Source organism: Coffea arabica, chromosome 3c (genome assembly GCF_036785885.1).
Source record: "Coffea arabica cultivar ET-39 chromosome 3c, Coffea Arabica ET-39 HiFi, whole genome shotgun sequence".
NCBI classification, from domain to species: Eukaryota; Viridiplantae; Streptophyta; class Magnoliopsida; order Gentianales; family Rubiaceae; genus Coffea; species Coffea arabica.
The window spans coordinates 175,656-191,125 of NC_092314.1; the positions used below are offsets into that span (position 1 = coordinate 175,656).

The following is a 15,470-nucleotide window of genomic DNA, read 5'->3' on the forward strand; positions in this document are numbered from 1 at the left end:
AAATCAATTTACAAAATCATCACTAAATTGTTAATTTGGTAAAAAAAATTATTTAGAAATATTTAGATTTTATAAGTATTAATATATTGTTCGGTTCCGAGTTGAATCCCGGTCGAAATCTTATATTTCATATCCAATCCATTTTGTTCTTAGAATAAACGAGTTCGAGTGTTGAAATTATTTTTCAACCCCAAATTCGAAAATTTTTTATCAGATCCGAACCTAAACCCAATCCCTTGCATCAATCCCTTGCAATTGGGTTGGGGAAAAAAAAGGTAGTGTAATGGGAGGGGTGATATTATTAGTAGTATTGACCTTTTCCCTCTAAGAAGCTATGCAAAGTACGATGAGCCCTATTTGGATTGCTGAATTATTTCACGTTATATTTAGCTTATGTCATAAGTACATTTCTCAATCCATAATTTTATATTTTCAACTATTTTTTTTATGTCATATACATTATTGTATCAAAAAAAGTGTTATGGTACTTATTTCAAGTAGTACTCTATCAAAACACGCTCAATTCTAGGATGTGTTTGGACAGGAGATTATTTAAAATATTTTTTTAAAGAAATATTAATGTAATATTTTTTTAATATGAGATATATGAGATTAAAAAATAATTAAAAAAATTTGTTTATGATGTAATGGGATAAATTTGTGGCAAAGCAAAGGAAAAAGGAACGCTTAACAAAAATCACTAACAAACAGGCAGCAATTAATATGTGACTTGTGTTTATCGTACGGAACAAGTGTTTTTTTTGGTGTTGGGGGGGGGGGGGGGGGGTAATCAACTACGTTAAGACATGAAAGTAATCATTTGAATGCGCAGATTCATCATATTTATGTTTGACTTGTTGTTGTGTTTAGACACTACTATTAATCTTATCTTTTGATTTGTTAGGTTTGCTGACAGGAAAATACGTCAAGTTAACCTGAAATTAGTGGACCTGCGACGCGAGTGAGTGACCGAGCCGAGGCGCTAACTAACTGGATTGAGTTTGTACTAGCAGAGTATTTGGTTTTGACTGCTGGTATTTGCCCTGATACGATGCGACTGCTTTCTACTACAAAAGAGTTTCGAAGAGGGCACCGGTTAAGTGAATAATTAGTAATAGTAATTATGTAAATGGCACTCCCTAATGCATACTTAGCTACTGCCACAACTACTAATAAAATTAATATTAAATAAATACTCCCCACCCTATGGCTATGGGTACAAAGAACCTAAATATTAATTATTACTATTATGTTGCACTATTTGCAGCACTCATCATATTATTATTATTTCTTTTCTTGCCAATCCTCCACTTTTACTAGTGCTGCAAACCCAAAAAAAAAAAAAATTATTTGTTCCTTCTTCTAGCTGTCCCTCAAATATTTTCTTTTTTTCGTATACCACCTTTTTCTTTTCCTTTTCTTTTTCCGTCCTACCATCCCCCCAACCCCACCACACACCTGATTTTCCCCCTCTGCTATTTTTCTGCATTTGGTTCCATTTGTTAAATCCTGTCTCCTCTCTCTCTCTCTCTCCTCTCTAAATATTATCTTTCCCTCTCTAAATCGCCGGCGATCCTCTTCTGCTTCCACCTCCGCACGTCTTCCGGATCAAATCTTGACTTCCCTACTTTCTCGCCAGGTTCTGTTTCTTCTTATCAGTTATCCACACCCCCCCTCCCTGCTTACTCTCTTCTACTGTCTTCTGCTACTAGCATACAAAACTTACCACTGTTTCTTGTTGTTGTTCATCTACACTGTAACTATTTCCTATAATAACCCAAAAATAACTATAATACATAGACGATCTGGTTCTTAAGTTGCGGAAATTTAGCTACTTTAATAAAAGAGTCGGAGGAGGATTCTGGGTTTTTGGGGAGATGTAGTTGGTGTTGGTAATTAAGATTCGAGGAGGATGTATTTGGGGCTTTGTGGGGTTTACCCTTTCTCGGGTTTTCTGGATTTTTAGTGACATTAATTGGCGGGTGACATCAAACAAAAAAAAAGGGTTTGATCTCTTCTTCTTCTGTCCGTGGAATTGGCTGTTGGAGACTTGTCTATCTACCTACCATTTCTGGCCTTTTGGTTTCTGGGTGATTTGGGTTTTCAACCATGGAAGCCAAGATTGGGGGAAAGGCCTACCATTATTATGGTCCAGTGGTGTCAGATTTGAAGGCTCTTGGGAAGAGGACTGTGGAATGGGATTTGAATGATTGGAAGTGGGACGGGGACTTGTTTACCGCTGCACCACTCAATTCTCTGCCCTCCGATTGTAGGAGCAGGCAGTTCTTCCCCACAGGATCAGAAATTCCCACAAACTCCCTTGTGTCCAACAGTGTATCATCTGGTTCTGATGAAATGTTTGTCGGGAGTGACAAAGGCAAGAGGGAATTGGAGAAAAGGAGGAGGGGTGTTGATGGGGAAGATGAAGAGTTGACTGATGAGGCAGGATCGCTTCATCTGAAGCTGGGTGGCCACTTGTACCCTATCACAGAAGGCGATGTGGATAAGTGGGAGGGCAAGAGTGGGAAGAAAACAAAAGTTGTGGGGCCTTCATCTAATCGTGCTGTCTGCCAAGTGGAGGATTGTCGTGCTGATTTGAGCAATGCTAAGGATTATCACCGGCGACATAAAGTCTGTGATGTGCATTCTAAGGCTACCAGAGCTTTGGTTGGGAATGTTATGCAACGGTTCTGTCAGCAGTGTAGCAGGTTTGTTTCTTGATCGACTTTTTCTCGTGTAATTTTGTTTGTGAACGTGGGACACTCTTATAATTGTGACAACTATGTGTACTATTCCTATAATTGGGTTCTTCCTTTTACGCATTTGCAATGCAAAAGTAATTGGGTTGCGAACCGCATGGTTTGTGGTCCCAGTCAACACTTTGATCTGATTTGGATGGGAAATCTTCTGTTTTAAATGGACTACTAAAGTTAGACACTTCCCTTCCCTGCAAAGTAATCATCTTTTTAGTTGGATGCAATCTGATTCTATTCGAGTAGGTTTCATGTTCTTCAAGAGTTTGATGAAGGTAAGCGGAGCTGTCGTAGGCGTTTAGCAGGTCATAACAGACGGAGAAGAAAGACACATCCAGAGAGCGTAGAGAGCGGTACCCCAGCTACAGATGAACGGGGCAGTAATTATCTACTTATCAGTTTGCTAAGGATACTCTCCAATATACACTGTAAGTATTTTGTTCTTTGAAAATCATTTAGTCTCTTATCACATTCTTCTTAGAAATTCATTTTCTCCTGGATTTTGGTGGGTTTTCAATTTGGTTCTGACTCTAGTTGCATGGATGGTTTTGTTTGACCACTTATTGTCCATGACGTTTCAATGACTTGGTGCCATTGAGCCATGAATTTTCTGTTTGAGCCGGGATGATCAGTGAGGCGATAGACAAAGTGTGTGGCTTATTCAGCCAATTTTTTTTCTGTGCAAGTGACCGTTATTTAAATGAGGGTTCGAAGTTTCAATTTCTTCACCTGAGAAATTTATGAAAATTAGCTGCAGTAATGATGACACTACATCATGGTTGTTCCCTACAATGTGGAATGGCTAATCTTCCTGATGAAAAGGATGACTTTTGAGGTGAAACAGTAACAGAATGCGAAGGATGGCTATTGATAATAGATGCTGTGAGAATCCAGGATGGATTTTGGTTCTCAAATCTGCGTAGAATTTCTGTGAACTAGAGTTATGTACTGCAATAAATAATTTTTGTTTACATCCTTCACAACCGTCGTTTGCTGTTTACTTTAGATGGGCTACTGGGTGATGGAATTATTGGTGGAATGCCAATTCTTGTTTGATGCCCAAGTTACTGCAACTTGGTGATTTTGCCTCAAAAGCAGCAAGTACCAAGTTTACTTCAGGGCCATGAACAGATGGATGACAATTGAAGTATCGGATAACTTCCTCTAAAGTTCTGTCAGTGTGGTTGAGTAGCACTTTTATGGAGTAGTATGAGATTGTCTATTGGTGCCAATTACTTCTGCAAGGCAGTTTTGAAGCTAGATTTTTCTTGTGTGTACCTGGTAATGAGTGCCCTATAGGTCCATCTCCATGACACGTCACACCTATATTACTCTTTAGTAAGCGTCCACTCTAGATAAACTACCTCAATTTTAACAAAATAGCGCTGCTGTTTTTTTTTTTTGGGGTAGCAAAATCCTAAGATATGAAAAATTTTGTGACACAAGATTGGCTAATGTCATGCCATCTCTTGATGTATTTAAATCAGGTCTTGTTTTTAGATGTGCTCTTGGGGATGCTAGTCCACTGCAGTATCTCACGTTGGACTGGGGAAGTTGTTTTTACGGTTAGGATGTGGAGTTTAATCGTGAGCATAGTGAAGGCCTTTATTTGGTCATGAAGCCATAGAGTTGATGCATTGCATTGTAGAGCGAGAAGTAGCGTGTATAAACTATTAATGATGAAGGGGATCAAGGGGTTTTGCTGCACCTTATGCCCCTCAAAACTCAAAAATCTAGTTTTTAAGTGAATATGTTATTCAGCTTGCATCAGACCATAAGGATGATTGGAAAAGCACAAGTATACTGAAATCAGCACCTTTTGATGATGTAGAGAATAGATCATAATTGTGTGCCAAACCTGAAAGCAAATGCTAGAACATAGGAGGTGCCTGATAATTTTCTCCAGAGCATTTCGTTTTAGGTTTAGCTGTGAACTGCAGTACAAGTTTGCTGTATTCTAATGGTTCCACCTTTTTGTCATTTGCAGCAAATAATAGCTCAGATCAAACAAAGGATCAGGATTTGCTATCCCATTTACTGAGAAGCCTGGCTGGTCTTGCTGGTATAGTTAATGAGAAAAACTTGACTGGATTATTACCTGGATCTCAAGATTTGCAAAATGCTGGGACATCTGATGGGAATCCTGCAAAGGTATCAAATTTGGTTCTACAAAATGCTGAATTTTTCCCTGTACCGGTGCACTTCTGAGTTCTGACTGTTTCAATTTGCAGGACCCTTCTAGGAATATGCTGCAATATTCAACCATGCCTGCTTCTGAATCAGCACAGAAAAGAATTTTGGGAGATGATGATAACGGGATTGTACGAATTTCATCTCCAGCTCAATCCACTCTACTTTTACCTCCAATAGAAGGCATCTTGACCAAAGCAAGTTCCTTGGGTACTACCGTTGGGAAGACAAGAATGAATAACATTGACCTGAATAATGCTTATGATGATTCTCAAGATTGTATAGAAAATCTACAAAGTTCTGATTGCCCTACGCATATTGGAAAAGCTTCTTCTGGCTGCCCTTTATGGGTGTATCAAGACCCATACAAGTCTAGCCCACCCCAGCCAAGTGGGAACTCAGGCTCTACATCTACGCAGTCACCATCCAGTTCCAGTGGAGAGGCCCAGGTATGAGTGATACTTTTGATTAGCCTTCCTTTGCTCGTTGTTTAGTATTTTAACAGTTGCATTTTGCAGTAGTCATGCAAAAAATATAACTCCACTCTAGCATGTACTATCCCTCACATACACATGGATTTTCACATCCTGTTATAACACTCTTCATCTAGTTAAGAAGCTATTTCTTTTGTACTATAAAAGAAATCATCTGGCAAATGCTGGAGAAGTATCTGAAGTTTAGGAATTGGCTTTGATGTTGATTCCATGTTTCTCTGGCTTCTGTTCAGCTCATTTAGTTTCATATTTTCAAAAACAAAATTTTGTTCTTTCAATACCAAAAATTGATAATAATATAACCTACAGAACCAACGGTAACGGTTGGTTGGGTAATGCCACCTCCATCTGGATTTCAGCTTTTTAAAGGCAGCAGGTTTTGTAGTCCTTTGAAGGGAGAGCAAAACTTGGACAGTATATGATTCGCTCTAGTTAAGAAGCTATTTTTTTTGTACTATAAAAGAAATCATCTGGCAAATGCTGGAGAAGTATCTGAAGTTTAGGAATTGGCTTTGATGTTGATTCCATGTTTCTCTGGCTTCTGTTCAGCTCATTTAGTTTCATATTTTCAAAAACAAAATTTTGTTCTTTCAATACCAAAAATTGATAATAATATAACCTACAGAACCAACGGTAACAGTTGGTTGGGTAATGCCACCTCCATCTGGATTTCAGCTTTTTAAAGGCAGCAGGTTTTGTAGTCCTTTGAAGGGAGAGCAAAACTTGGACAGTATATGATTCGCTTTAGTTTATGTGATCCGTCTGTGACACGTTTCCAAAACAAAAGTGAATTATTCTTGACAACGGAATTTTGCTATTTTCCAGAGCCGCACAGATCGAATAGTTTTTAAACTCTTTGGGAAAGACCCTAGTGATTTTCCTCTTGCCCTTAGGAAACAGGTATGTGGATGTTCGATATCCATGATGCTTGACAGCATTTTCTTGTTTTGTCCATCTAAAGTTGATGTTGTGTTGTAAAATGGCTTAGCAGATTCTTGATTGGTTATCACACAGTCCTAGTGACATTGAAAGCTACATCAGACCTGGTTGTGTCATACTAACAATTTACATACGCATGGATAAATCCACATGGGAAGAGGTAAGCTTTTGGTACTCATCACTAAAAGTATATTGCTCTTATTGCTACTATAGAGGAAGTTATCGCTAATTCTGTTGGTATTAACAGAGCTCTGTTTGTTCTTTGTGCTTGACTATATCATATTATGATCAAACTTTGACTTCAGCTTGAATAAAGCTCATAAAGAGGGAATGAGCTTGACATCACTGTTGTGTGAACCAGATTGGGCTTTTCTTTTTTGAGCTTGATCTGGCTGTCATGCTTTCAGCTCTGTAGAATCTTCTGTGCTGATCTAAGTTACTGCTGCTATGCAGCTGTGTTATGATCTCACCTCCAGTTTGAGGAGGCTTCTTGATGCATCTACAGATTCTTTCTGGAAAAGCGGATGGATATATGCTCGAGTGAGGCATCGTGTGGCATTTGTATATGATGGTTTGTTCTCATTTTATCTTGTAGTGTTCGCATCTCTTCCAGTTATTATTATACTTAGAGCAGTTATGGAAAACACTTGCATTTTCTAAAGGAAGATTGGATATCTTGATGTGTCCTGCTGCAGGCTGCATTGTTTTGGACACACCATTACCGCATAAGAGCCAAAAAAGTTGCAGGATATTAAATATCAAGCCAATTGCAGTTTGCGCCTCTGGTGAAGTTAAATTTTCAGTTAGAGGAATCAACTTATCTCAACCCACCACTAGGTATTCTCCTCAGACATTCATAAGATAGTGATCTGTAAGTGTGCTTGACATCTTAAATCTTTGAATTTGTCTCAAGTTGTTGATGCGTGTTATCTGTACCTTTTCAGGTTACTATGTGCACTAGAGGGAAAATATTTAGCCCAGGAACGTTGTGCTGATGTAATAGGCGGAGCTGATCTATACATTGAGCATGCTGAGATCCAGACACTTAACTTCACTTGCACTGTACCAGATGTTACTGGCAGGGGATTTATAGAGGTATTCATTATAGGTTCTTATGGTCTGCAAGCTTCTAAAAATCTTGCTTAGGAAATAGAAGGTGTGCTGATAATTTATAAGCATGAAATATATGAGCGAACAAACTTATAAAATGAGATATATGAGCCAAAAGGTTCTATTTTCAATTACATGTGCTCTCTTTCTCCCTCTCAGAGAGCAAAGTGGGCCTGGCCCTGAAGTCTTCTGTGACAATGTTTTGATTACCTGCTTAAGACTTGATTTTTGTCCTCCAGGTGCTCACAGATATTTGCACTATCAATGGTCAAGGTTGGATATGAATTCATTATAGAGTACATAGTTGTTGAAGTTGGTGTCAGTAGTCATATTGTTGCTCAGGTGTTACATAATCAATGTTTTATATACAATGGGGGTTTGTTTTTTCCTGATTGAGTGCCTTCTTATTAGGTTGAGGATCATGGTCTAAGCAGCAGCTTCTTTCCATTTATAGTTGCCGAGAACGATGTTTGTTCTGAAATATCTACCCTGGAGAGCGTCATTGAGGCTGCTGAAATTTCTAATGGTTTACACGGAGACAACCAAAATTTAGAAGACAGGAACCAAGCTCTGGACTTCATACATGAAATTGGTTGGCTTCTCCATAGAAGTCAGTTGAAGTTTAGATTGGGACAACAAGATCCCAACTTGGATACATTTCCCTTCCAGCGATTCAGATGGCTTATAGAGTTCTCAGTCGAACATGACTGGTGTGCAGTGGTCAAGTTGCTTTTGAACGTTCTGTTCAACAAACTCATGGGTGAAGAAAAACGCTCTTCAATTGAAGATGCACTGCTGGACATTGGGTTGCTCCATAGAGCTGTTCGGCGAAATTGTAGGTCCATGGTTGAGGTCCTCCTAAGATATCATCCAGATGCAGATCTGAATAAATTAAGTCCAATCCGCTATGTATTTAGACCTGACGTCAAAGGCCCTGCGGGCTTGACTCCTCTGCACATAGCAGCCGGACGCGATGGAGCTGAGCATGTGTTGGATGCATTAACTGATGATCCTGGACTGGTATGGCCCTTCCTAATATGCATATTGTTATTAGTGGAACATTACTTTTGGAAATGGAAAAATACTGCCCATGCCCCGCTCCTAATAGGAAGAAAAAACCAGAAAAAGGAATAAAAACAATCAATGTAACCCTATAATCTCTTCGATAGCAATTTTTTTTTTTTTTTTTTTTTAAAATTTTAGAGGGGAGTTGGGGGGTGTTTACTGCCTTGGTGTGGCTTGCATTGTCTGTTCTTCTTTTCCTGTGTTCTAGGTACTTAATAATTGATTTTCACTCTTGATGAGCAATACACCTGTGCGTGTGTGCCTGTATGCCCCGGCAGCACTTTGCTGCCATCACGGCTCTTGCAGGATCTTTTGCTTCTTTCTTTGGCTTCTGCATTTGTGTGGCCAGGAATGGAGGGATCCAGGAGGGCAAATTGCTCTTTCATAATTTTTGAAATTTAGACCAGTTATTTTTTTACTATTTATTTTTGGGGTCAATTTTTCAATGAGGTTTTTCCTGAGATAGAAAGCTGCATGTACTCGGAGCAGGCGCTTGTTTGGATGACTGTTCTGCTTTGGTTGTAGCTATCTTAGCGCAGTGTCTGATGACTGCTTTGTTCAGGTGGGAGTTGAAGCATGGAGAAGTGCCCGTGACAGCACAGGATTGACACCAAATGATTATGCATGCTTGCGAGGTCACTACTCATACATCCATCTGGTCCAAAAGAAAATCAATAAAAAATCGGGCAGCCAGCATGTGGTGCTTGAGATTCCTGATGGTCATCTAGAGAGCAGCATGAACCAGAAAACGGCAGATGAAAATAAGGCAAGGAAGGTTTCCAGCCTCAGTACTGAGATGAGTGTGGTGAAACCAAGTCACGTACACTGCAGGCAGTGTGAGCAGAAATTGGCTTATGGAAGGAACAGAACATCGCTAGCAATTTACAGGCCGGCCATGCTTTCGATGGTTGCAATTGCGGCTGTCTGTGTTTGCGTGGCTTTGTTATTTAAAAGCTCTCCGGAAGTGGATTATGTTTATGGTCCCTTCAGGTGGGAATATTTGGAGTATGGATCAAGCTGAGGTGGGAATTTGCGGCATTGTTGTTGGAGTGGGGCTTGTAAAATAAAAGCTTCCCTTGAAAAAAAGATGTTGCCCATGTTTGTATTGATCTCATATAAGTACTAAATATTATGTAGGTAGGAGCTACAATGCTGTAGCTATGTATATTTATTCATGCTTTGTGATTATTTCGGATCATAAAGAAAGATCAGTTATCTGAAGCTGATGTATTAACGCAACATAGGCTGTAATAATTCTTGGTGGCAGATGATCCATATGGATGAGGGGGTGTAGGAGGACTTTTTTTTTTTTGTTTTTTGGGTGCAAGGAGTCGAAGATATTATCTGTTTTTATCCTAATCTGGAGATATTGGAATGTTAATTAGTGGCCATATTTTGATCGGTGACGTTTAATGAATGCAAGCTCACATGAAACTACCAGCATTTGTTCTAAATCTCTTCCATTCTTAGTCGTTGTTGAGTGGTAGTTGATTTTTGGACAAACAAGAGCGCGATTGAGCAGAGGCCCGAGGAGCATCATCATCATCATCCGTTGGCACCTGGAGAGAAGGTCGTTGCACGAGCACGACCGCCCAATCCCCAACCTACAACATTATTCTGGTAGTATGCGCTAGGCACTTGGGCAGCAGCAAATTCAGAGGCCGCCGCCAAAAGATAGAGAGTGAGGGAGGCGGCTTTAGAAGGAAGGTGGTCCGTCGGCCAGCAAATGACGACGACATCCCCATTTTCCTTGTCCTTCTCGTCCTCCCTCCGTTCCTCACCTCTCCCTCATCCCCGCAGAGCCGCCCTGATTAACCTGGCCTCAACCCATTCCATCTCAGAGATTGTAATGATTCGTTGCGCCGCCCCCGCCCTGGCATCCACTACCCGGGCCGCCGCCGCAGCTCCCTTGACGTCGCCCCCCAAAAAAAGGCACTGGAAACAAGGCGAGTACCCAGGTCTCATTCAAGACTTCTCAATTTCCCCAAAAAACAAGAAGACCCACCCCATAAAAAATATTAAGAAGAAACTGGATAAGAAGAACAATGCCAAGGCCTGGGCCAACACTGTCACTGAAGCTCTCTCCGATTGCATTGACAAAAAGCAGTGGCTCCCAGCCCTCCATGTATGATTCTTCAAGCTTCTTTCTGTTTTCAGTGTGTTATGTTTCCCTCTCCTCGAATTTTTTTGGAGGCGCGAATTTTACCTTGGACTTTGGTGCTTCCATCAATCAAGGAAAAAGAAAAAAAAAAAAAAAAAGATGATCTTTGTATCGCTATTGCCAACAGACATTAGAATTTTTTGTTCTTTTTAAACTTTTCGCTTAATTTAAGCAAATAGATTTGGCTAATCGTGCGAATGTTCTGGGGAAAGTATTTTCTGGTGTGCTGAAAAAAAACTCGTCATCTTGTCTGCTTTGTGGCATTAAGAAAGTGGTCCTTTTAAAAAATTTCAGGTATTTGAGATGCTGAAAGAACAGCCCTTTTATCAACCAAAAGAAGGGACTTACATGAAGCTCCTCGTTCTGCTTGGGAAATGCGGTCAACCACAACAAGCCCGCCAGCTTTTTGACAGGATGCTTGAAGAGGGATTGCAACCCACTTCCGAACTTTACACCGCCTTGCTTTCTGCTTATTGTAGAAGCAACATGATTGATGAAGCATTTTCAGTTCTTGATCGAATGGTAGTCCTTCCTCTCTGTCAACCAGATGTTTATACTTACAGCATCCTGATTAAGGCTTGTATGGATGGTTCTCGTTTTGAGATGGTTGAGTCACTTTATCAACAAATGGCTGAAAGATTAATTACTCCTAACACGGTCACTCAAAATATAGTTTTGAGTGGTTATGGGAAGGCGGGAAAATATGAACAAATGGAGAAAGTGCTCTCAGGAATGCTCAAGAGCACGTCGTGTAGGCCTGATGTATGGACAATGAATATTATATTGAGTTTGTTTGGGAACAAGGGTCAGATTGAGATGATGGAGAGATGGTATGAGAAGTTTCGTGATTTTGGCATTGAGCCCGAAACCCGAACTTTTAATATCCTTATTGGTGCTTATGGGAAGAAGAAGCTGTATGATAAGATGTCATCTGTTATGGAATACATGCGCAAGCTTTCATTTCCGTGGACAACATCGACCTACAACAATGTCATCGAGGCGTTTGCAGATGCTGGTGACGCCAAGCACATGGAGTGCACATTTGATCAGATGCGTACCGAGGGTATGAAGGCAGACACTAAGACTTTCTGCTGTTTGATTAAAGGTTATGCTAATGCGGGTGCTTTTCATAAGGTCATCAGCTGTGTTCAGTTGGCTGGGAAGTTGGAAATACCTGAGAATACATCCTTCTACAACGCTGTCATTTATGCTTGTGCAAAGGCTGAGGATTTAATGGAGATGGATAGAGTTTTCAAGAGAATGAAAGAAAAGGAATGGCAACCAGATTCTCTGACATTCTCACTTATGGTTGATGCTTACAGGAAGGAAGGTATGAATGACAAAGTCTACGATTTGGAGCAAGAAAAACAGATGATCAAGGCTAGTGCAGTGGGAGCCGGCCAAGATATTGAATCACAAACCCTTGTTGATCCGTGGTTCAGAGTCTGAAATTGTGATTACTTTCTATAGATGTCCATGTTAATAGTTCAAGACCAGCAAAGCAGCAGTTTTTTGACTGGTTCTGGGTGGAACTACTGATGAAAATTTTTATTGCCGAGCTAGAGTTCTGGGCAGATAATCCAACAGCAACTCTGCCTTGCACTTAAGTCGAGTGCTACTACGTGGAGAACATGGATGATCAACTACTTCAGCACCTCTGTTGCACATAGCTGTCGTTTTATACTTCTGCATTGTACTTTTTGAACCCAAAATGCAGCACGCAAGGCCGTCGATGGCAAAGTCTCTGTTATATGTATTGTGGAAAAAAGAGTGCCATCTGAAATTGCAACGGTCACTGTTAGTGTAATATCAGGCTTTTCATCTCCCCATTCCTTTTCTTTCCTTTTTATATATATAGTTTGGTTGGTACAAATATAATCTTTTATATACTGGAGTTCCTTTTCTTTTAATGTATACACAGTTTTGTTGGTAAAATTACTAATCTTTTATAAACTGGAGTAGAATAAGACGTGCACAGAACAAGAGCAAGCAAATAAATCAATCAATAAGGGGATCAGATAAAGGAGGTTGGAAAGTGAATCGTCTGAGGGAAGCTTATTGGCTTTTGGGAGTAGGCGTCTGAAGTGAGACACATCACATCCTATTTCTCAGGATGGGTGAAACTGTGTCCTGTGCCCTTGGTTTATCATTTCCACTGGTGAAGTAAAAGCCTCCTTCCTATTTGTGCTTGTAATTAATTCTATTTGGAGTAAAAGCTCTCTTGAATTTGCGACAACAGTTAGGAGTGAGTAATGAGTGATGACTGAACAATAATTAACTCATAAAATTTGCAGACTATCTGTATCTGGACGAGACTGGCAGAGAGTCCAGTTCCATGCAGAAAGATCCTTAGGGCTTGAAGAGGAATATTAGCATGAAGTGAGAGTGAAAGAGGGGCATTCTTTCTTATCCTACTATTCTTGCTCGTCTGTCTTTTTCCTGCACATGGGAGATTACACGACGCATCATGGATCTACATGATTTCTCATAAAAATAGATAAACTGAGGGTGAAAGAATTTAATCTTAATAGGCTAAAAAGAGCAGCATCAATAAAGAAAGGACCGATGCAAACCATGATAGAATACCAATGAGATTTGGGGTAAGACTTGCAAATGCACCTTAGACCACTTTGTAGAACAAATACCAGGGATTATCAAAAAAAAAAAAAAAACAAAAAGAGTTACCGGTAGAACAAATGTACAGATAAGAAAAAAAAAAAAGAAGCAAAAATCCCAACTTCATCCTGTGGCAGCACTAATCTGGATTAGGCTAGACCCTTCTCCCATTTGAGAGGCTTAACCACCTCCCATGTGAAGTCGGGGTCATCTCGGCCAAAATGTCCGTAAGCAGCAGTCTTCAAGAACCTGTTATTCCCACCTCTCTTAAGATCCAAATTAATGGCAATCATACCAGGCCTGAAATCAAAGTTATCCTTCACGATCTTGAGAATTTCTTTGTCGGGGATCCTTCCTGTGCCATAAGTGTCCACAAAGACAGACAAGGGCTCAGGGACACCAATGGCATATGAAACCTGCACAATGCACCTCCTCGCAAGTCCATTGCCAACAATGCTCTTGGCAGCTTGCCTGACAATGTAGGCACCACTCCGGTCCACCTTGGTTGGGTCCTTTCCGGAAAAGGCACCACCACCGTGAGCACCCCATCCACCGTAAGTATCAATAATGATCTTGCGGCCGGTAAGACCAGCGTCGCCATGAGGACCACCAATGACAAAGCGGCCAGAAGGATTGAGGTGGAAAACTGTTTTCTCATCGAGGTACTTCTTGGGAATCACAGGCTTAATGACATGCTCCTTCAGATCAGCAGCAATCTCATCGTTGGTGACGGTCTCGTCATGCTGAGTGGAAATCAAGACAGTGTGAACTCGGACAGGAACCATGGCACCATTCTCATTGTAGTACTCAACAGTCACTTGGGTTTTACCATCTGGTCTGAGCCAGGGGCAAGTACCATTCTTGCGAACCTCTGTGAGGCGGGCACCAAGCTTGGTTGCAAGAACATGGCTGAGAGGCATCAATTCAGGGGTCTCATCGGTGGCATAGCCAAACATGTGTCCCTGGTCACCAGCGCCTACTTCCTCGGGGCACTTGGTGAGATGACCGTGGACACCCTGAGCGATGTCAGGGCTCTGCTGTTCAATGTTGACAAGGACCTTGCAGTTGTCAGCATCCAAGCCTACATCATCAGAAACGAAACCAATGGCACGGCAGGTGTCGCGGACAATTTTCTCATAGTCGACCTGGGCCTTGGTGGTGATCTCACCGAAGACCATGACCATGTTGGTCTTGGTGCAGGTTTCGCAAGCAACCTTGCTCTCGGGGTCTTGAGCCAGACAGGCGTCAAGCACTGCATCCGAGATCTGGTCACAGAGCTTGTCGGGGTGCCCCTCATTGACAGACTCAGAAGTGAACAAGAAGGTCTCCATTTTCTTCTTTCAAGCTGCAAACACTCGATAAATGACAAAAAATAAACAATAAATAAATTAATTGAGGCGGAAGTGGAAACAAACAAAGTGGGTGCAGAACAGAATGAAAACAGGGGAAAAGCCAAGAGGGCACGGTTAGTAAAAGGATCCACCACTAAGAGATTATGTTGCAGCGGGAAGACCCGATGTAATTTTACACAGGAAAAGCAGAATCAAGGGGCTAACTTTCCTACGCCTGGTATCGAATGGATCGAAGGAAATGCACGGATTGATGTGGAGAGTAATAGTAATTAATCAACAGCAACGGGTTACTGGAAAACTATCAATAGATGATATTAAGTTGGCAAGATACGGGGAGGTTGCAATACAGGGTAAGGAGAAAACAGAAGATCCGCTGGGATTCCGCAGCAGAAAACGGTATTGTTCAATGAAAAACGTAGCAACACGCATAAGTCTAGGAAACGAAAAAAAGAAAAGGTGACAACTTTTTTACTACTGTAATGAAGAAATCCATACACGGACGTGTTCTTAACATAAACTTGAAAAAAGAATGAAAGAAAGAGATACAACTACTGCACCAGTATTACTACTACCGAAGCGACAAAGAAAGAAAGAGCTTGAAGAATACCTTGGAATAGCAGAGTGTCGTCAGATTTGGGTGCGTTTGAAGGAGGAGGAGCAATCGTGGAGGGGAGCACGAAACAAAGGGAGGCGTTCTTCCTAATATATAGGGCGGGAGGGGCGGGGGCTCTGGGTAGTTGGCCGCCTTCCTGTTCTGGGCTTTCTTTGAAAATGGGAACAACTACGGATT

At 40.9% G+C, this 15,470-nt stretch overlaps 3 protein-coding genes across 4 annotated transcripts; 2 read left to right on the forward strand and 1 right to left on the reverse strand.

Annotated features, from left to right (window-relative positions):
• The first annotated feature begins 1,430 nt into the window (after positions 1-1,430).
• On the forward strand, positions 1,431-9,790 carry LOC113733829 (squamosa promoter-binding-like protein 1). The gene is made up of 11 exons (XM_072081590.1): positions 1,431-2,708; positions 3,000-3,181; positions 4,741-4,904; positions 4,985-5,392; positions 6,263-6,337; positions 6,429-6,536; positions 6,830-6,947; positions 7,072-7,213; positions 7,321-7,471; positions 7,898-8,506; positions 9,114-9,790. The coding sequence occupies exons 1-11, from the start codon at positions 2,110-2,112 to the stop codon at positions 9,570-9,572; spliced, it is 3,015 nt and encodes a 1,004-aa protein (XP_071937691.1). The 5' UTR covers positions 1,431-2,109; the 3' UTR covers positions 9,573-9,790.
• A 153-nt stretch (positions 9,791-9,943) lies between these two features.
• LOC113733830 (pentatricopeptide repeat-containing protein At3g06430, chloroplastic-like) lies at positions 9,944-12,626 on the forward strand. The gene is made up of 2 exons (XM_027260007.2): positions 9,944-10,676; positions 11,007-12,626. Exons 1-2 carry the CDS (start codon positions 10,278-10,280, stop codon positions 12,159-12,161), a joined length of 1,554 nt encoding a protein of 517 aa, XP_027115808.2. The 5' UTR covers positions 9,944-10,277; the 3' UTR covers positions 12,162-12,626.
• A 637-nt stretch (positions 12,627-13,263) lies between these two features.
• Positions 13,264-15,444, reverse strand: LOC113733831 (S-adenosylmethionine synthase 2). Of its 2 annotated transcripts, none has more exons than XM_027260008.2 (2): positions 15,288-15,444; positions 13,264-14,673 (listed from the first exon to the last, which is right to left on the reverse strand). In XM_027260008.2, the coding sequence occupies exon 2, from the start codon at positions 14,657-14,659 to the stop codon at positions 13,478-13,480; it is 1,182 nt and encodes a 393-aa protein (XP_027115809.1). In that variant the 5' UTR covers positions 14,660-14,673; positions 15,288-15,444; the 3' UTR covers positions 13,264-13,477. The 2 variants fall into 2 exon arrangements, with proteins under 2 accessions (XP_027115809.1, XP_027115810.1); XM_027260009.2 differs by having other exon boundaries at positions 13,264-14,682; positions 15,288-15,405.
• Between the last annotated feature and the right edge of the window lie 26 nt (positions 15,445-15,470).

Excerpts from the sequence above, each read along its gene's own strand:
- LOC113733829 (XM_072081590.1), top strand. The coding sequence starts at position 2,110 with ATGGAAGCCAAGATTGGGGGAAAGGCCTACCATTATTATGGTCCAGTG. Across the intron at positions 7,214-7,320 it reads TTATCTCAACCCACCACTAG|GTTACTATGTGCACTAGAGG; the intron begins GTATTCTCCTCA and ends GTACCTTTTCAG. Across the intron at positions 7,472-7,897 it reads CTGGCAGGGGATTTATAGAG|GTTGAGGATCATGGTCTAAG; the intron begins GTATTCATTATA and ends CCTTCTTATTAG.
- LOC113733830 (XM_027260007.2), top strand. The coding sequence starts at position 10,278 with ATGACGACGACATCCCCATTTTCCTTGTCCTTCTCGTCCTCCCTCCGT. Across the intron at positions 10,677-11,006 it reads AGTGGCTCCCAGCCCTCCAT|GTATTTGAGATGCTGAAAGA; the intron begins GTATGATTCTTC and ends AAAAAATTTCAG.
- LOC113733831 (XM_027260008.2), bottom strand. The coding sequence starts at position 14,659 with ATGGAGACCTTCTTGTTCACTTCTGAGTCTGTCAATGAGGGGCACCCC.